We start from the raw sequence: 20015 nt of genomic DNA, 5'->3' as shown, positions 1-20015 counted from the left end.
TTTGCTGTATATGTACAAGAATTTAAGCCTTTGCCGCAAGAACCGCAACGCTCAGCTCAGGCAAGCTGAAGCTGAACACGCCATCGACAGCCGACACAGTAGATGTCGTGGTTGTGACGGCCTCGCTGTCAATCTCATTATGCGAATACCCATCCGGCGCCGTCAGCACCGTCAGCGTCGCCGAGTCACTGCTGAGACCCTCGAAAGAAACGTCAAAGTCCACATCCGCGGTGCTGTTGTACACAGCAGCCTTGAGGTAGTACGTGCTCGTGGCATTATCGACACCCGCGACCCAGTAGGCCGGGCCGAACGCGGCGCCGGAAGTCTCGTCGGCCGGGAGTGTGGAGGTGAAGACATTGTTGCCGAAGAGCTTGAGCACCTCGTACGACGTGCTGAGGACCGTCTGGCTCGGGTCGGCGGTGTACGAGATCAGGTCCGGGGACCACTCGTAGCTGTTCAGATTCTGCAGCAGCGGTGCGTAGGAGACGCCCCAGACTCGGTCGGCGTTGCGCTCTGTGCCGATGAGGAAGATGGCTTCGGAGACGGAACCGATCCAGTATGGCCATAGACTAATATGCATGTCAGTATTTCTTGTATCCTGCTTTCAACTTGCTAGGGTGTCGGAGCTTACTTCTTGGGATTGCTCCAGTTCGTACCATCAGCAGCGTTACCAGTGTTGTTTTGCACAACAGCGAATTCTCCGACCATGATGGGATGACCGGACGAATTGGCAAAGTTGTCAAAGTAGTTGAACTGGCTAACGAAGTGGTCTGGTAACGTGTACTGGTGATAGTCCTGGCCGGAGCTCTTGTATACGTAATCCGTGTTGGAGCTGAAGACGAGGATATCCGGGTATGCGGCGGTGATCGCGTTGTAAAAATCATTAAATCGATAGCTTGAATATGTCGACAAGCCCACCGTCGACAGGCCATCCTCGTTGCCGATCTCTACGTAGTGGATGGGGAACGGCTCCGTGTAGCCAAGCGCGATGCGCTGCGCGCCCCAGGTAGTCGATGAGTCGCCCATCAGGAACTCGAGCTCGTTGAGCGCGCTGTCGACGTATTGTTGCAGCTCGGCTTCCGAGGCGGCAGTCTCATCCAGCCAGTAGCCTGCGAAGATGGCAAGGACGGGTTCAAGGCCAAGGTCTTGACACCAGAGCATGTACTCGACAAGGCCAAGACCATCTGTGTTCTCGTAACCCCAATCACCGGGCCGGCCAGGGCGCTCGGTGAGGTTCCCGACCGTCTTCGTCCAATTCCATTGCAAGCCCGCTGATTCACCTTCTATGTTGTTTCCGCCGGGGATACGGAAGTACTTCGCGTTGAGCCCTGCCAGGGCTTCCATCAGGTCCTCGCGATTACCATTCGGGGTATCCTTATACGTGGGAGGGAAGAGGCTAATCAAGTTGAAATTGAGAACGTCGCCGGATGCGGCCTCGTATGTCAGCAGGAAGCTGTTGTTGCTGCTGGATGCGTCCGCCGAGGGCTGAAGCTCGAAACTGTGCTCGATCCACGTGTTTGCGACAGACGAGGAGGCGACAGTTGCCGAGGCGAGCGTCTCGTTGGTGATGTCCGAGACGAGGCTTGCGGTGAAATTGCCCTGGTATGATCCGAGGGCGTAGAAGCTGCCAGAATAGGTGTTCGCGGCTTTGACGTCGACTGTGGAATGCCATGTCAATGAGCGCTCATGACTGCTTTCAAGTACATATCCGAGCTCTTGAATCAAGGGGACGGCCAACAACAAGACCTGTGAGACTTACTTCCCCACCAACCAGGGTTTTTGATCCCTACGGTGCCATCGGCTGAGGCAGTTACTTGGATCGATGTTGGAAGCGCAGACGAGAGAGGGCTGGAGCTGTTGTCCAAGGCGATCGAGGCAGAGCCAACTGCTGTCCACGGATCTAGTGTTGATGGGTGAAGGTCCGAGCCTTGAAAAGCCCTGTTCTGAATTAATTCGGCATAACTATGAAAATTATTAGAGGTCGTCTGCAGTGTTGAGTCTAATGCGCCTCACATTCCCCCATCACCACTGTGGTTAATGTCCTCAAACATGAGACCATATTGATAGCCCGAAGTCTCATTGCCACCGGAGCTGGCAACTGAGAGCGTCACAGCCGAAACAGCTCTAACAAGGAGAGGAAGCGACAGTATCGACAGAGGCGCCATGATGAAGCCGAGCACGCGATTGATTGACGTTGGAGGCCAGCGAGAGGTTGGCAGTCATCCCCAGCCTCGTGGAGAGGGCCAACGCCTTCATTTTATCACCATCTCGCAACTCTCACGCGTCTCGCCCGGCCAGGATAAAAGCTCAGATTTCCCCATGTTTGCCTCCACAGCAAGAGTAACATCATCTCCAACCCTAGCAAAAGCTCGAGACATGCGCATCAATAAGCTTCGAGGAAATCGTGCCAGCCCCTTGCAGGATGGTCCTGGATATCGAGCTAGTGGCACGTGAGTCCGCGCATTGTGCCGTTGGATGAGGGGAAGATTCCACGTCCTCGGGGTATACAACTGAATCAGGGGTATTACGCCTGCTCTCGACCGCGTGAGCAAAGGAATGTCACCTTCGTCCCGAAATGAGGACGCGTAGTCGGCACCGATTTGGGCCCATGTCTCGAGCCGATTCGTGCCCTGGCTTGTACTTGAAGAGCATTCATCCTGGTAATCTGGGGAAAAGTTGGGGGAGGTTGTGTGGAGTGGACATGGGGTTAATGTTGGAGAAAGTCCTCGAGCGAAGACATCGCATGTTTACCCAAGTGTATTCGCTATATCACCCACCGAGCAGCGCACTGCACCGAACCTATTAGAGTGCGATTTCGGCGCTCTTCTGGGTGGAAACTGTGGGCAGCTTGCAGTAGACTGTAGATAGTCTGGATCCTCTGCGGTCCTTTCGTCGGGTCATGACGTTGATGGTGTTTTTTGTTCGCCCCCCTGCGAAGAGCCATCGGCTCTTGAACGCGGGTGGCAGATGCTTGGTTCCCTTCCCGGCTTGGCACCAAGCCACTGGATAACAGGAAGACAAGTCAAACTTGGGCGAGTGATGAGACTTAGCTGATAGGGCACCTTTGAAACCTCAGGCGACAGCCATGACTATCTGAATTCTGTTTTTACAAGCTCTCCTGTCCGCAACTTTGCGCATAGAAAGTGCTTAGGTGGGCCCAACGGGGGAAAGAGAAGCCGGCAGTCAGGACGCTTGTCCAGAGGCATCTGCGTAATGAGGACAGTAGAGGCATGGTATAACAAAGCTAGTCGCGCATGCCCCCCGAGCGGGGCGTGAGTCTGTGCCGGGTGCCCGACTCGTGGCGTTGTCCCGCCGGGCAATGAATAGGTAGACATAAGAGAGGATGTGGGGGTCTGCTTGCGCCATGAACAACACGCTAGATAAGCTTCGATCTAGTCACAACGTCCGCAACGGCCTCCCGCTAACGACAACCTAAAGGCCTGCTCACTGTCGAAATCGGTCCTGCCTAGGCTGAAAACCTTGACTAGACGTCGAGCGGCCGGCCAAAACTGCAGCGTTGAGCCCAAAATGGACGTTGCGCGAAGAGCGGCTAGTATGTTGTCTTGACGGTATCGGATATCCAAGGAAAACAAACAAGACCCGTGATGCTAAAAATATCGGCTGTGGAAAGTATTACATAGTCGAGCCTGTGGAAACAACGTGTTTCGAATCACGTGTGGATGTCGGGCATGGTGTCTTGTTTGACGTCCGTCAAGCCGGCTGGCGGCTAGGCGAAGAAGATCAACGGGGTCGGGTGACATTTGAGTCCCCCTGGGAGGACAGGGGTTCGAGCAAGATTGTAGTGACCCATGTACTTTGTGTTTGCTTGGTATGACACAATCGCTGTGCCCGTTGCATTAAGTTGGGTGTCAACGGAGAGAAGAGATCAGAAAAAGGACGAGCAATGTTGACTCTTGAGTGAATCTCGAGGTCAAATTGTGCGCGCTCCGTCAGCCATAGGAGACGGGGAAGAGGTCTCAGTGTCCGAGTCCGGTGACCTGAAAATTGTCCCGGGACTGGGGGCTTTGGGCCTCGCGGCTCGGTCTGAGCAGCGCAGTGGAACAAGGGCGATTGTCTCGCGTGCAACAGCGCAGCGCTTGCTCGGTCGCTTTGCGATCGTGGAGCTTCAAACGCCGTGGAGATTGTTTGGCCCCAGCATGTAAATCTCTCAGTTGCGTTGGATGGGCTGGTGTTCGTCAGCTTGGTAGGCGCACGGCGCATCGAATGAACCCTGGGATTCGCTGTGGGTACAGCCTCGGGACAAGCGGGCGGTGCAAATGAGCAATGAAAGGGGGATCCCAGCGTTTAGCGGGCGGGTAGACGGGGCAGAGAGAAAGGCGAGGCTGCGATGATGTAGATCAGGGTTGAATTGACCGGTATGACGAGAGCACGACCAAATTTGGGATCTTGGTCCTTTTTGGATTGTCACCCCAGAGCTCAGATAGGAGGTGAGGCCCGGAGACGGTGGATTGTACAGTACTGTGATGCTGCGTAGGGCTGCTGGGGCTCCCTACCCAGCGACCCTGGCGAGTCTTAGCATGATACCTGGCAGGCTGGTGGCTTGCAAGCTAGACTTCTCGCACTTCTGCAAGATGGGCGTGCGCGTGCAACCCTCTATGAATAGTACACGCGGGATGGTCGATCCTGTCGGCAGATGGGATGCAGTAGGCTATAGCGATGGCTTCTCGAAGGTCGTGGTTCAACTGGATCCAGCACCTCCGTTGTTTCCCAAGCATCGTGGGGTTTCTTGGTGGCAGGTGACGACTGAGTGCTAGATGAAACGGGCCCATGCCCGCAAGAGGGTCATTGAAGAGGCATTGGCGAAGATCGTCATCGACAAGCCCAATCTATAGCAGGTAACATTGACCTGTCAAGGACGATGGAGTCATTTTCATGCGTCCTCCCAGGTCTCCTACTGCATAGTACCCCTTGGACACAGCATGATGACAGGTACGTCGATGGCAGGCAGTGCTGGTGGTAAGCAGGTGGCAGCTCGTAAGGAGAACCAATGCTGCCAGGCCCAGCCCGGCCAGGTGGCGAGCAGGAGTGCGATGTTGCCAGCCATCCTCCTCGAGGTGTGTGGGTGGCCATGTCGATGGTCCATCCAGATGTCAGACAGACTCTTGACCATTTTGACCGCGGCCGCCAATCAGGAGACAACCATCGGTCTGCATGGAAGGGCCATCGTCGATGGTCGCAACGTCGCATACATCAGCAGGCTGGCAGGCTGGGCAGGGTCGTAGAACAGACGACATCGCATGAACACCAGTGGCTGGAAACTCCCAAGCGGTCAAGCTGCGTGTAGAACACAACACCATCCACAATTTTTTACCCCCTCTACATCAAGACGTCGCAAGTTGAAGCGTGGTTGGTAGTCAGGCGCTCGCTTGTTAGGGCAACGGCTGGAGGGCTAGAGGGCCGGTGGCCTCTGGGTCGCATGCCAAAAAACCAATACGAGGTCGGTGGTCTGCCAGCCTACCACGCCAAGACGAAAAGGAAAACGGACGTGGGCGTGGGCCGGACGGAGCTCAAACCAGATCTGGCAGCGACTGTCGTGCCGTGACGTCCCCGTGCCGTAACACGTCTGTCTGTACAGTGCAATGATGTATGCATGTATTTGTGCAGTGTATGCAGTTTTCATTCCAATGACGGTCGAATAACGAGCGTGCCACAGAATTTGCTGTTGTGCGATTCACATCACATATCGGGGCAGCACCTATATACTGTACTGTATTTGCAACATCTTGTCTCGCAAGCGTGAGAGTCTAGACTGTGCTTTTTTAATGGTCTCACCTATTAGTAGCAAACACCGGCGTGTCTTGGGGCAAAGACGGGAAGAAAACTTCAAGCCAGTCAGAGCCGACACAGTAAGCCCACGGTACAGCCTCATCCCTGAATCTTTTGGTCTGGTACGCTTGCCTAGTGTGTGCCCCTCAACGATTGAATTCCACAGGATAGTATAATCCCTCATACACGTTCGCATATTGTACAGTATGATCAACAAGACAGGAGAGTGAAAATCAGACAGGAATGGCATGCAGGAAAGGCAAGCACAATCTGTGAGAAGGAGGCTGTCCCACAGTCCAACCTGCCAGCATAATACGGAGGGGGATACCGAGGTGGTGGTGTCGCCCCCGTTTTACTTAGCGCCGTTTGCCATTCCAAAGGGTCTTCAAACGGCGGGTCCAGGCTCTGCTCTGTCTGACGGTCATCTGCACTGGCACCCGGAACGCGACGCTGCGCTGCTGCATCGGGGTGGCCTGACAGCCTGGGAGAAAGAGAGATCCCGTCCCCAGTCCCAGTCCATCCGCCACCCCTGTTTTCTCCCTTGGCCCCTGCCTCCTCCCTCCCCACTGGGCCTTTCCTTCGGCACCCACCCACCATCAATCTCAATAAAACCATCACACCCACACAACCCATCCCAGGCCAGAGTCACTCGCTTCTCTCGTTTTCTCATTTCGTCCATCGTTCAACAATACATTCATCACTCGCTATCTATCCAAACAATCATAAGCAGGTTGTACATCGCAGCCAGTTACGCAAGTACCCATCGACTTCGACTTCGGTATCAGCATCGGCACTGCCGACGTCAGAGTTTGACTCACAGCGGACTTCCCCTTCAAGAAACCCCTTTTAATTAAGCCCCTCGCCTTGGTCATCGTACGGTGCTTCGACCGCCGATACCATCGATCGACGACTCGTCAGTAATCGCAAGAGACGGTTTCGTCATCGTCAGTGAACCAAACCCTGGTGTCGTATCCGTCGCGACCGAGCCTCCCGACAACCGACGAGAGCAACCGACGACACTACCAAAAATGCATTCTACGCGCATGCTCAAGCTGCTCGTGGCAGCCCTGTCTGCCAACTCCATCGCCCAGGGCTTCATCATCGACGCCGCCATCCTCGGCCGAAATGGCGTCGAGTTGGCCCGTAGGCAGGGACTCGTGGGAGACGCACTCAACAATGCCGCCGATGCCGTGACCGGAAGTGGGGGCGCCGCGACCACAACCTCTACCAGTGAAGACTCCACGCCAACAACAACTACGTCAAAGGCCGAGGAGACCACGAGCACTACTTCCAAGGAGACGACATCCACGACGTCCCAGGACGCAGCGACCACCACATCCGACAATGCTGCCACGCCGACCACCACATCTACTGACGATACAACCGCCCCGTCGACTTCGGCAGGCGGCACGGCTGCCACCACATCCTCCTCTGAGACCACTTCCGACGCAAAATCTAGCTCAGCCACCACAACCGCAAGCCCAACCACCTCCACCACTGTCATTGTCGTCACCGCCACGGATGGGTCGGTTAGCAGCTCCACATCCGTCTCGGTCTCGACCCCAACGCCGGGCCTGAGCGAAGCCAACAGCGGAGGCAGTAGCTCTGGCATGTCCACGCAGACAAGGAACACTATCATCGGCGTCGTAGTCGGTGTTGGAGGTGCCATCGTGCTTGCCGTCGCCGGTCTATTCGCCTGGAGAATTTGGGGCCGCAAGAAGGCTAATGAGGAGAACGACGGCCTCATGGGCTACAACAACGGATCCGAAGGCAAGAGCGAGGTCGGCGGGCTCAACGCTGGATCGACGGTCACTGGCAGTGCAAGGTCTCCGTTCCAAAGCACACTCGAGAGCTATCATGCCCCAAGCAACGTCAATGCATCGTCCAACTTTTAGGGTGGATATCTCCTCAACCTGAAGTGGTTGCATTGCGATGGATCTGGCTTCAGCAGTAGCTGTGCCACCTTCACTGAGGCATTTTGATTTACCTCGCTTGACGAGGCTCGGCGTTTTTTTATTCGACAATTCGGAGTCAACAGCATAGCGTTCATTCGCAGATCGACAAAAAGTCCAAAAGGAGAGGCATATCTCTGGACATAGACTAGCAAGGATTTCTTTTTAATGAATATGACTTGAAGGCAAAACGAAGCCTGTCAATACGTTTCATGGGGACGCTTCATTGTTTTCTACGCTGCCACTGCGCACAGACTTGATTCAAGGGAGGATTAATACAGATACCCTTTTGATTTTACATCAATTCGTGCGTTGAGAAATATCTCCTGTGACCGATCGATTTCTTCCCACCTAGCTTCAGTGATGTTCGGCATAGTGAAGGCCATTGAAACAGGAACGGCAAGAGTTCATCCCATGGTATGCCGTAGATGCCACACACCCAGGAGCTCGTAGTCTACCATCGGAAAGATTAATAAGGACATGAAAGGTCGCCGCGTAGTTTCTCATCTCAAAGCAGGCTAGGTCGTAGAAGACCATTCAAAGGGGTGTTGTCTTCGATAAGTTCTCTCTAAGCAACATATTACCACGGAGGCCTGTCCCGCAGGGAATCTCAGTGAATTGCATTGCCAACTTTGCCTATCTTCATTTGAGCATGGCCAGGTACCCCGCGAAATCCCCCAAATGCATTTTACTTGAGTAGTTCTAGGTGGGGAAGGCAAGCTTGCCTATCACCCATCGCCATGTCTATGTTCGTCTCAGTAGCGTTTCAGGTTTGGGTGCGCGACCCAGGATGGCGGCCGTTTCATGTCTAGCCCGAGATGGCCTCGGACCGTGACCTCAACCACTTCGCATTCGACTCTTGCGCGAACTTCAATCTGATCTTTTTGACACTCTATAGAGCTGGGCTTTGTTAACGACATTCATTCCTTTGTTTTATTAGTATCTAATTGCAGTGTTGAACGGCTGGAACAGCCCTCGTATCGAGATTCGCAAGGACAAAACCAGGCCGGCAATTGGACCCTTGGGAGGACTGAGACCACGATCACGACCCGAATCAACGAGCGGAAGGACGAACGAACAACTTGCCTAGGTTGACTACCCACAGTGGCCTGGCCCAAGCGACGAAGCCCACAGAATCCTACCTTCAGCCGCGAGCTCACGGAACGCACCCCACATACACATATACACAGGCATAATGCAGCTCCCGACATCCTCAGCCCTCCTGCTGGCCGCGGCCCTCGGCGGGGGCGGCGCGCTGGCCTCTGCGGGGCCGGAGCTGGGCGTGGGCGAGATGCTGGGCGGGGGCTCGGTGCTGTTCCCGCGGCAGGGAGGGGCGACGCAGCAGAACCTGCAGGCGTTCACGGGGGCGCTGGGCGGGATCAAGGCGGACGCGGTGACCAACAGCGGGCAGTCGGACCGCCCCTTCGAGGTGGACGGCGACACCTTCACCGACTTTGCGTCGGCGGCGGGACGCAGCTGCGACAACCAGAAGAACAAGTGCGCGCAGGCGGCCAACTCCGGCGGGAACGGGGCCGGGCTCGAGGTGTCGGATTGTGATACTCAAAATAGTAAGTTTGGCCTTTCCCTCTCTCTTGCCTCTTTCCTGAGGACTGTGTTGGTAGTAGCAGTGGTGATAATTGCATGGGATTTGTGAGAGAGGAGGAAAAAGCTGACGATGTGTGTGCGAAACAGCTCAGTGCAAGGCAGCCATCAACTCGGCTACTCAGACCGCTTTCTTGACTTTGACGAGCTCGAATGCTGAGTTCGACTTCTTCTGTGAGGGTTGAAGGAACCTGGACGACGGAGAGATGGCAGGACCTCCGGCCCAGCGAAGGGTTCTCAACTGGACTTTTGCTGGTTGGCGAGGAGCTAGCTTTCCCTCGCCATTTAGCATGGATATGACATGGCATTGGGAATGGGAACGGCGTTATGGGATTTCTATGGCCCGAGGCGGCTTGATGAGCAAGTAAATGCTTGAATGCTCCTAAGTTGATAATGTTATTCAGTGTATATGTTATTTCGTCGGAATCGTTTCAAAACGTATAAGAAGTACGATGTTCCATGTCACGTCTTTTGCTTAAGCTGTATTGAACCCTGCCTAGCAAGTTCAAGGAAGACTTGATGCAGTCGGCGACTAGTAGCCAGTGCGCTATTAAAGGTCGAATGCTGTTTGGCGGTCTTGATCATATATATATCAAGAGCTGCCATTGTCACCTGGTTGAATTGGGTAGCACTTGGGTTGATTCTTCTGAGTGTGAGAACGGAAACGGATGCACCCGCGTACTTGAACGTGGTAAGTGATTGTCTCACTAGGGAGCATCATTTCGTGTACTAGGCCAGTACTCCGGATGTCGCGTACAGGTCACAGTCGTATCACGTTTTTCTGAGTCTCGAATAGAAGTCTCGACATATAGAGACTGATGCACACAACGCCGAACATGATTTACCACAGCCTCTCTGTCGATCTCTTATTCTTGCTTGAGAGAGGCTAGGCCATTTGACACATAGTCAGGACTTGCGGCCGTGTCTATTATGGACTATTTCATGGGAAGGGCTTGATGTGTCTAAAGAGTGTATAATATTGGGGCATGATGCTCTCTGCTCGCTGTTCTCTTCCCTGCGTCGACAATCCTCGCCTCGCACAGAACCGTTCGTGCCGGGACGACCAATTTTAGCGCCCGTTCCTTGGTCAATAGACCCTGAGCACAGGTCGACGCGTCTCTGCTGAAGAATTAGCGTGCCGACCGGGTTGAGCTCATGGGGTTACACTGAATACGATGAATGCACCCATGTGAGAATTATCTGATCGATTCGCACGCCTCCCAAGGTTATAGACTCCATGCTGTGGAGCTGGTCACAGGCTTGACTGAATAGACTTCACTCCACAGGCTAATGGATCTGGCAATCTGCAGACATAAAGCGCACAATGCACCAACCGAACGGACCTGGAAAGCTGCTGACCCGGGACCTGGGAGCTTACAGGCGTTGCTTTGTCCTGCACTTGGCCTGTTGGCGAGGTACAAGATTCACCGCGAAGTCTGGGTGCGATGATGAGGTACAGGTTATCTAAGTAGTACTCATTTGGATGAAATTGCCGAGCCAATGCAAGGTGCCTGACCTCCCTGCAGCCCAGCGGAAGCGTGTCCAAAAATGACAGGCGCAGGAACAGGAACAGAAACGAACAGCCACAGTACTGTGCAAACTGTTACGGTGGACGGGAGCTCCCCTCCCCCCAATTTGACCAGCAAAGGGATTGGTGGGTGCTCAGGTGCAAGGCAAGAAAGCAGAACGCGATCTCCACGTTTGTCTCTGCTGTCATTCCGCCCGTCTTCTTTCCTTCTCTCTCTCTCACGCCCCGTTCTCAAGGTCATAATCATAATCCCTCCCCCGACTTCCGACCCTCTGGAGCCTCTCGTCACACACTCCACCCACCAGCCAGGAAGGACAGGCCACTGCTTGGTTCGCGCGTCGTTTGTTTGTTGGTTTGTGCGCTGTCGTTGCCAACCCGCCAGTCACTCAAGTGCCCGATTCGATGCCACTCGGCCCAACCTGGACTCGACCATCGATTCCATTCGACCTGACCTGACCTGACCCGACCAGACCCGGCTGTTGACTTTTGACTTTCGAGGCACGGCCAGTTTTTGTTCATGCAGTCGCAGGATCGCCGACAACCAATACACGACCCAGACAAGGCACGAACCGGCGATTTGAAAGTCACTTGACATGTTCTCTTGTCCCACCCTTCTGTCACTCCTTTGAACGGACCATCGTCTTCTTGATTTCTTTGGTTTCCTTTTGGTTCTTTCTGATTGGGATCTTCTCCTAATTGGCCCTTATTTCGCAAAATTTGAGTGGACCCAGCTGCAGCGCAACGCCAAACGAACCCCGGCTCTGGCTGCACTCACTCTGCTGGAGAAACGCCCAAGCTCCCCTGCCCCAGTCGTCCCCGTCTTCCGGTTACGCGACGCGATCAAGTCAGCCCCCGGGCCGCCCTTTACAAAAATCCCCACTCGCCGCCCTTGTGTCTGCTGAAAAGGGGAGCCCTCTTCGCTTCGGGAAAACAAAGGACTTTTGGGCATCGCCGACGACGCGATAGGTATCGAGATACAGCTGCAGACGACACGGTCCTCGTCTGCGCTGATCTCCAGTGGTAAGCTTCGCCCAGACCAGGAAAAAAAAAAAGTAGCCCCATGCTGCGGCTAATTGCACCTGCCCTGTGCTGTTGCTGTCCCAGCTCCATCATGTATCGAGCCATCTGATCTGACGTTCATCGTGTCGCTGTCGCGTAGGTCCACGCAAAGACGTCTTCGCAAGATCCGTCTCCACCACTTCCTCCTCGTGCTGCTGCACAGGACGGTCTGCGGCACCCTCGGCTATCCAGCCAATCCCCTCCGAGGTCCCCAGCCCTCTCGACCGCGTCTACCGCTGACGGCGAGGCGTTGTCTCCGTTCGTTCCCAACCTCCAAGCTCCGCGACTCCCGCAGAGAGCGCTGGAGCTGCTGAGGACCCCGCCGCCGCGCCAAGACCCGAGTGAAGACAGCCAGTACGTTACTGCAAGCTGGGGAAGCCCGTACCCGAGGTCTGAAGAAGCCAATCTTCATCGACAGAGTCCTGGCAGCGATCCGTCAGAAGGCTCGCCAATACACCGTCTTGAGCTTGACACTCCTTTCTTGCGCCCAGCCCCATCCTTGGTGGTTTCGCCGACAGAGCAGCAGTCCTCTTCTCTGGCCGCTATTCTGGTGAACCGCGCTAGACGACCCGGCCCTGCGCGTGGCTTGACAGAGGACTGGATACGTCAACACACGGCTGCTCACGAGAACGCCGAACCTCGTCATTGGCTCAGTGACGGTACAGATAGTGAGTCCTCTTCATTGAGCGGCTCACCCTCCGGCGACGAGGCAGCGTGGTTGGAAGGAAGGAGTTCGGCCACGCCCCGAGCCAACCTCAACCACCGGCCCACATCATCACGATTGTCTTCCAGGCAACATCCGAGAGCGCGATCGAGCACCGAGACCCTGAAGCAAAGTAACGTTGATCGGCAGCCTAGGATGGAAACCGAAAAAATGGCCAATCTTGGCCCCGAGGGAATACTGCCCAAAGGCGACGCCGAGAGTTCGCTGCCGACCAACTTCGCCGAACAGCGCCCATCGACGCCAAATGGTTCAACTGGACCAACGGGTGTGGAGAGGACAGAGGTAAAGGCCCCGGCTACTCCGTCGAAACCAGAGGTCAAGAAGGCACCTGTATCGACGCCTCGAATAAAGAAAAAGGTGCCATGGAGGGGCAAGAACATAATGGTTTTGCTTCCTCGAGATGAAGAGCGAGGTCAACGGGGCAAGGCCCCCATTCCTATGAAGCCGAAAGAAATTGCGAATATGTTTAGGGATTGGGAGGAGCTGGGATACGACATCCGTGGTTTCGACCTGAACGTCCCGACAGAGTACTCGGCTCTTCCGGTAGAGCACCATTCTAGGAGCAGGGACGAGTGGCCTGATGTAGAGGAAATCAGGAGAGAGCGGGATGGTCGCAAAATCAAAGTTACCCTACCTGATCTCGAAGGTAAGAAGCCCAGGTTGTTTACTCAAGTTACAGGATGATTTGCTAATATGTCAAACAGCCTGGAAGCAATACATGAATGAGTTGACTGAGGCCAAGCTCAGGGCTCTGGGTGTATCACTCGGTGGTGATGATCCGCCGCCGCCGCCGCCATCCATCTCTCCCAATCCAGCTGGCCTCAATCGACGTGCTACGATAACTCAGTACCCCCCTCTGCCATTCTCGCCACCGGTTCCAACACCATCGGCATCGAGTGCTCAAGGAATGCAGCAGTTCCCGTTCCCTACCAGTGGTATCAATGCAGCTGCATCTCCAGTCTCATTCAACGGGAGCTTCAATCCTCACCATGCCCGGCAATCAGTCTCGATCCCGGCAAGCCAGTCCCCGTTCGGGTTCGTGCCACCTCAGCAGCAGCCTTCGCCTCGGGATGTGATGTTCCACCAACAACAAGGGATGCACCGTGTCTCGCCGTCTCTGTCAACCTCACCCTTCTCGCCTGGCGGTTTCCAGCCTCCACTGATGCACCAAAGGCACCAGTCGCTTCAGTTCCCTCAGCTACCTCATCAACAGTTCATGCAATCTGCTCGGGCTTCTCCCCGGTTGCAAGAATTACGTGAGGCGGATGAGGAAGAAGAGACGAAGAGCGTATCCAAAACACCCGAGCCAGCACCACAGATCCGTCATAATGCCAGTGACAGCCTCCAGAAGGAAATCGATGAAGCGGAGTACCACTTGGAGGAGCAATTCCGCTCACAGCTCGAGCACGATGAGGATTACAGCCCACACAACGAGGACGAAAAGAAACACGCAGCGGCTCAGTCAACCCACGAATCGCCGGTGCAGTTCGCGCCACAGGCACCACGCTTCGAAAATGCCGTCGATAAGAACCTTGTCCTTCATCATCCTCGACCTCATAGTAGAGGTCATTCACTCTCCCAGAAGTATTTCGGAGAAGACGACATGAGAGCCGGCTCGGGCAAAGGTGGTTTCAACAATTTGAAGCCTATACAAGACGATGACAAGGCCGACCAGGACGACGTTGAGACAAACCCCAGTAATCTCGGAACACCAGTTCTACCAAACTTTGAAGACTCATCCCATGAGAGAAACTTTTCCACCATGAGCAACCCCTGGAAGGATGTGCAGTCAACCTCGCGGCGGCCGAGCCACAGTAGCAAGCCATCCTTCTCGAAGCTCAACGTCGCAGCGCCTGAATTCAAGTTCAACCCCACGAGTTCCTTTCAGCCCGGGCAGTTCAATTTTGGAAGCAACACCTTCCAACCCGCTGTTTTCCAAGGGGCCTCTGCACCGAATCCTTTGGATTCGGATCACTCGAACCAGTTGAGCCCCCCGGCAGGTCCTTCGCGCAAGATCAACGTCAATGCTCCAGTATTCTCTCCTGGGTCGAGTGAATTCTCGTTCTCTGCCGCTGGTGCGCCGACGTTCCGACCGAATGCACCAGCCTTCACACCTCACTCGGTAGCAGGCTCGGTAACATCCCCGATACTGTCCGGTAGCGAGAGCGGCAGAATGACATCGTCAATCTTCGGCAGTATCGACTTGAACATGCCAGAGATCTTGAAACCTCCAAAGAAGTCCAAGGCCATTCCCATTGTTCGACCAGCTAGTCGCACGTCGAACAGGGACGAGCCAGCTCCTGCTGAGGATGAAAACGGTCGCATAATTGACGAGACACGGGTCAAGAGATTCAGAGGGGCTAGTGGTGATGACGATGATGAGGGCCCTCAGTTCGCAGAGCCAAACTCATCCGCTCAAGCAGAACCTAAGAGCACAGAGGAGGAGCGCCCAGCCCGTGACTCTGGAATTTCGTCGACTATCCTCTCTGACTCGACGGAGGCCAAGGACAATACCAGCTTGTCCGAGGTCTCTGCGGACCACAATACCAATGTCTGGGCGCCGTTCGAATTCGGATCCGAGGCTGATGTGTCAGCGTTCAACACAGCTAGACCTTTCGGAGACGACGGTTTCATGGCCCACGGCCACCAAAAATCGCTTTCAGCGTCGGCGAAGCCATTTATTCCTGGCATGTCTTTTACGACTGACGATGACGATAATGATAAGGAGGATACCCCAGTTCCGGGCCATTTTGAACGGTCCGAGAAGCGGTCTGATATGGAAGCTGAGGTGAGCCCTGTAGAAGAGGACCAGAGTCTTGAGGATATGCCTCAGGAGTCCATCGAGAGGGAGCCTTCGCCCATCATCAGCCCTGCGGAAGATGAGAGTTTCCGTGTCGAGACATTTGCGCCCTCACCTCCGCCGGTGAAGAAAGGTCTTGCTGCAAGCAGATTCGCCACTAGCCCCTCGCCGCCTAAAGGTTTGGGTGCCTCGAAGTACGCTAGGTCACCATCAGCTGCATCTGAAGTTGAGGCTCCCCATAGCCCACTTGTGAGCGACACGCAAAGGTATTCGGCGTCTCCAGTTGCTGCGGAAGATCTGGAGGACACTCAGGACACAATTCCAGAGTCTGCAAGCCCACGGACGGACCGTGAAGAAGAGCATGATGATGCTGGAGAGCCCACATTCGAAGAGATCGATGCCGTCATGCAGCACATCAACGAGAATGATCCCGATCTGGGCGTCAAGAAGATCGTGGACTCGCCGAGATGGCACCAGCCAAGCCCGACGCGGCATATTCCTGTCGCTGCCATCACCAATGAGTCCCCCAAGCGCAGTCACCCACAGTATCTTCGAGGTGAAAACCCGAGCCCGAGCCCTAGGCACTACCACTTACCACTTGGAGTACACCCGCCTTTGCACACAACTGAAATGTTGGAGAATCCGTTTATAGATCCTCCAGGCGCCCAAATCTCTCGGCCCAACACGAGTGAGAGCCAAGCTGCTAGTGATGACTGGGAACGGGCTTTCAGTGACGAAGAGCAAGTCAAGCTCGATTCTCGTGCCAACTTCTTCGACGGTAAGGTCAACGAGCTGGTTGGTGGTGTCTTGCAATCCCGGCTGGATCCTCTCGAAAGGACATTAGAGGGAATACTGCAGACCCTCGCATCGATGTCTGGCCGTACGCCGTCGAGCCGCCGCGAACGCCGTAGCGTCTCTGCGGAAATTCAAGAGAGCGATGCAGACGATGAGGATGATGAACCAATTCCACGACGCTCAATGAGTCCCCGCAGAGACAAGCGAATGGAGCAGATCAGAGTCGCCGTTCTGGATGCATTTGCTGTTCAACAACGCAGCGCCCCTCCATTGCCTCCTTTGCCGGGTCTTGCCCAAGACGGTTCATCTGCCGAGGGTATGGCTTCAATCTTGAAGGCGATGGAAGAGATGAAGCAACAATTCAGCGAGTCTCTGCACCTCGACTTCCGAGCCGAAGACCTTCGAAACGTTGTTGAGGAAGCGGTCGAGTCACGCATGCCTGCCACTCCACCCCAGCCAGTTGCTGTGGAAGGCCAAGATGAGCTAAGTGAGAAGTATAACGAACTGCAGGCTCGATACGCAGATCTGGAACAGCGTCATCGTCTGGAAGAAGCCAAGGCTTCAGCAGAAGCAGCATCGAAAAGCATGGTGGAAGATCGAGCAGCCGAACTCGAAAGACAGCTGTACATGACAGAGGCCAAGGTCGACGCTGAGATCATGAACCGCAGCACCAACGATCAACGTTTCTTGGATCTCCAGAGTAGACTAAGTAACCAGGAGGCCATAAACGAAGCAGAAGTCCAGCTTCGGCGAGCAGCTGAAGACAGATTGTCCGAGGTGCAACGTCTTCTGCGAATTTCTTCCGAAGAGGAGGTACGGCTGAGGGAGGCACTCGAAGAGAAGGAGGAAAGGCTGAAGATTTTCGATGCGAGCCACAGCAAGAACACTATGCGCCTCGCTATGCTTGAAGCTGCCGCCGAAAACTCTCATAAAGAGAGGTTGGAGCTTGAAGACCGCGTCAGTGTCGCTGAAGTAAACGTGCGAGATTTGCGTCAAGAATCAGCTCATTGGAGGAATGAGGCAGAGCGAGCCATCCAGCTGTCCGAAAGGCAGAGCGACGACTTGCACCACGCGGTAGAAGAGAACAAGCAACTTCACAAGTTGATTGATACTCTTGGCACCCAGCTGAACGAGAATGAACGGATGCGCGATGACTATAGGTCAAAGTTCCTCTCGCTGCAGGAAGATATGGAGAACTCTATGCGCCACGTTACCGAAGAGAACGCCCGCCGCGCCAAGAAGGAGCAAACGATGCTTGCCAGACAAGAAGTCCTGGATGCGAAGCTCCAAGCTGAGTCCAAGACCCGCGAACGTCTGGAGACTGAGCTCGAGAGATTGGAGGCTGGTGAGCGTCAAGGCATGAAGGCTGTCAATGAGGCCAGGAGACTTGACGGTCTATTGGCAGAGATGCGGACTGAGAACCATAAACTTCAGCAAAGCGCCATGCGCTATCAGGCTGAGTTCCAGGAAGCCCGCGAATCTGGGGCACGAGAAGTGCAGCGCACTCGCGAATCGATGCAAGCACAGGTCGAGGACGCGAACAACCAGGTCAACGTCGTCCGTGAAGAGCTCGAGGATGAAATCTCCCGATTGCGTGCGCAGCTTGACCAGGCCAAGCTTGATGCTGATACTGTCAGGTCGCGGTACGACATGGTCATGGAGGATGCTCAACAGAACAGGAAGGGCGACATCGACGAGGTCATACGGAAACACCAAGACGAGATCGAGGACATGCAAGCCAAATTTGAGAGACAACTCAACAATACTGTTGAGGACGCCCAGCGCGCCGAGTCCAACCTCCTCGAACGCCTCAGTATATCGACATCCAAGTGTGAGCACCTGCAAGATCGTGTCACTCACTTAGAAGAGAAGCTCGATATTGCTAGGGAAGCCGCACGTGCTGCAGCACAGGCCGCCAAGGCATCTGGAGTTGTTTTGCCCTCTGTTCCGGCTCCTCCTGTCTCAGCAACCATTCCTGAGCAGCCCGCCGCGACCTCACAGTCGCAGGGACCGCCTCAGTCGGCAGCCGTTGCCAGAGCTATGCAATTACCAGAGAAGATCTCTCCTCAGGCCCTCCGAGAATCCATTATGGTCCTGCAAGAACAGCTCCAGGAGCGTGAGCAGAAGATCGAGGAGCTTGAGCAGATTGTGGCGAAGCTAGACCCCGACTCTGAGACGAAGATCGCAAAGCGGGATGACGAGATCGTGTGGCTGCGGGAGCTTCTTGCTGTAAGGCACTCAGATCTACAGGATATTATCACTGCCCTCGGTCGGAACGACTACGACCAAGAGCGTGTTCGAGATGCGGCCATCCGCCTCAAGGCGAACCTGCAGATGGAGCAGCAAGAACGCGAGAGGGCCATGAATGGCGGGTCGGCAATCAATGTGCCCAACATCGCGGCCAGTCTCCGGGATGCTGCGACGCCTAGAGTTGCTCAAGCTGTCGGACCCCTCGCTGCTGCATGGGGTAATTGGCGAAAAGGTAGCGCTCTTTCTAACGTCGCGTCATCGCCGGCAGCGAATGTCAACCACACCACGCCCCGGAAAGACAGCCCTGCTTCACAGAGCAGCTTCCTTTCGGGTCTCTTGACCCCACCAGCGTCAGGTGTCCGGCAGACGCCAACACCCGGACAACCGACTGCTTTCTCCAGCACCGGTCGGCGCTTCACAGCTCAAGACCTTGCTAACCGGCCCAAGGCACCGCCTCAACGGCAGGCTCAGATGATGCCAGCTCGAGGAGGGAGTCCGGCGCAAAAGCAGCAGAGTTTTTCAAGCGGCCCACAGACGCCGCCGATGATGCGGCCCGCGGCTTATGATGATGACGCGATGGCAGCTGAAGACTTTGACGATGCTGGGTTCTTTGATGATGAGTGAACTCGGTCTGTGGTTCAGATCGAGATCACAACTCTCTCTATATTCCCTTTGTCACATGAGAAAAAGACGGAAACAACAAGTTAGGCGACGACATATAAACGATTGGGTCCGCGGCATTTTTTGGCTTTTCTGCAACGTCCTTCACTGCCACTGACAGCAACATAAAACCATACCCACAACTGCACTACTAGAATGATACCCCCTGATAGCAAGATTTCGGCGAAGATTCTTTCACCATCCGTCTATTCTTCCATTCCTTCACGTCACGCTGCGAGCTGAGGTTGGAAACTGAGAGACAAATGGACTACATTTTCTTTTTCTGATTTTGCACAACGCCTTTTTATTTTCTTTCGTCAGTCGCTTCCAGCTTATTATTACTATTACCACCACCACTATTACTTGTCAACGTGTGACGGCCGATATGCACGAAAAAGAGATGGCGCAGCAGATGAGAAGGGGTGATTATCAGAAAAGAGAGAGGCAAAATCGGGCTCTTTTATGGGCTGCGGCCGGACGTATCTATCATATAGTCTAATCAATCCCTTCAACCCCTGTCTGTGCCTTATAATGGCGTGATGTGTGATATGTGCTTGTGCCCCTTGGGATTCCTACTTGATCGCCTCACGAAGCAGCAGTAATGCCTGGCTCGTTTAAGACGGAAGCTGATGCGGTGGGACATCCCGTGCTTCTCTACATCCATGCCCTCTATACTGGCAAGGCGCTTCGCATAGAAGACAGCGAGCAAGCTTCAGCGGGAAGACATGCTAGCGCACGATGCCTCATATCTTCAAGCATCCTTTCCAGCCCGTTGATACTACATTGGAGGAGGGGCAGACTGTCCTGGCAACGACCCCAGGGGCTTGTGGAACAATCACCGCGGGAGAGTAAGCAACG

The 20015-nt window shown here is 54.8% G+C and overlaps 4 protein-coding genes across 4 annotated transcripts; 3 read left to right on the top strand and 1 right to left on the bottom strand.

The window, feature by feature from the left end:
* Window positions 1–22: 22 nt before the first annotated feature.
* Window positions 23–2165, bottom strand: J7T55_011772 (glycoside hydrolase family 51 protein; the record flags this gene model as incomplete). The annotated part of the gene is made up of 4 exons (XM_053136590.1): window positions 23–569; window positions 632–1658; window positions 1760–1962; window positions 2014–2165. 4 exons carry the CDS (start codon window positions 2163–2165, stop codon window positions 23–25), a joined length of 1929 nt encoding a protein of 642 aa, XP_052999577.1.
* A 4650-nt stretch (window positions 2166–6815) lies between these two features.
* J7T55_011771 (uncharacterized protein) lies at window positions 6816–7682 on the top strand (the record flags this gene model as incomplete). The annotated part of the gene is made up of 1 exon (XM_053136589.1): window positions 6816–7682. The coding sequence occupies one exon, from the start codon at window positions 6816–6818 to the stop codon at window positions 7680–7682; it is 867 nt and encodes a 288-aa protein (XP_052999576.1).
* A 1252-nt stretch (window positions 7683–8934) lies between these two features.
* J7T55_011770 (uncharacterized protein) lies at window positions 8935–9526 on the top strand (the record flags this gene model as incomplete). Its single annotated transcript, XM_053136588.1, has 2 exons — window positions 8935–9307; window positions 9432–9526. 2 exons carry the CDS (start codon window positions 8935–8937, stop codon window positions 9524–9526), a joined length of 468 nt encoding a protein of 155 aa, XP_052999575.1.
* Window positions 9527–11386: 1860 nt separating this feature from the next.
* Window positions 11387–19121, top strand: J7T55_011769 (uncharacterized protein; the record flags this gene model as incomplete). The annotated part of the gene is made up of 3 exons (XM_053136587.1): window positions 11387–11452; window positions 12029–13298; window positions 13357–19121. 3 exons carry the CDS (start codon window positions 11387–11389, stop codon window positions 19119–19121), a joined length of 7101 nt encoding a protein of 2366 aa, XP_052999574.1.
* Window positions 19122–20015: the final 894 nt, after the last annotated feature.

The sequence above is a fragment of the Diaporthe amygdali genome (assembly GCF_026229845.1).
Source record: "Diaporthe amygdali strain CAA958 chromosome Unknown NODE_2_length_3802984_cov_64_841326, whole genome shotgun sequence".
In the NCBI taxonomy this organism is placed as follows: domain Eukaryota; kingdom Fungi; phylum Ascomycota; class Sordariomycetes; order Diaporthales; family Diaporthaceae; genus Diaporthe; species Diaporthe amygdali.
The sequence above is the reverse complement of the archived record's forward strand: the minus strand, read 5'-3'. Positions and strand labels throughout refer to the sequence as shown.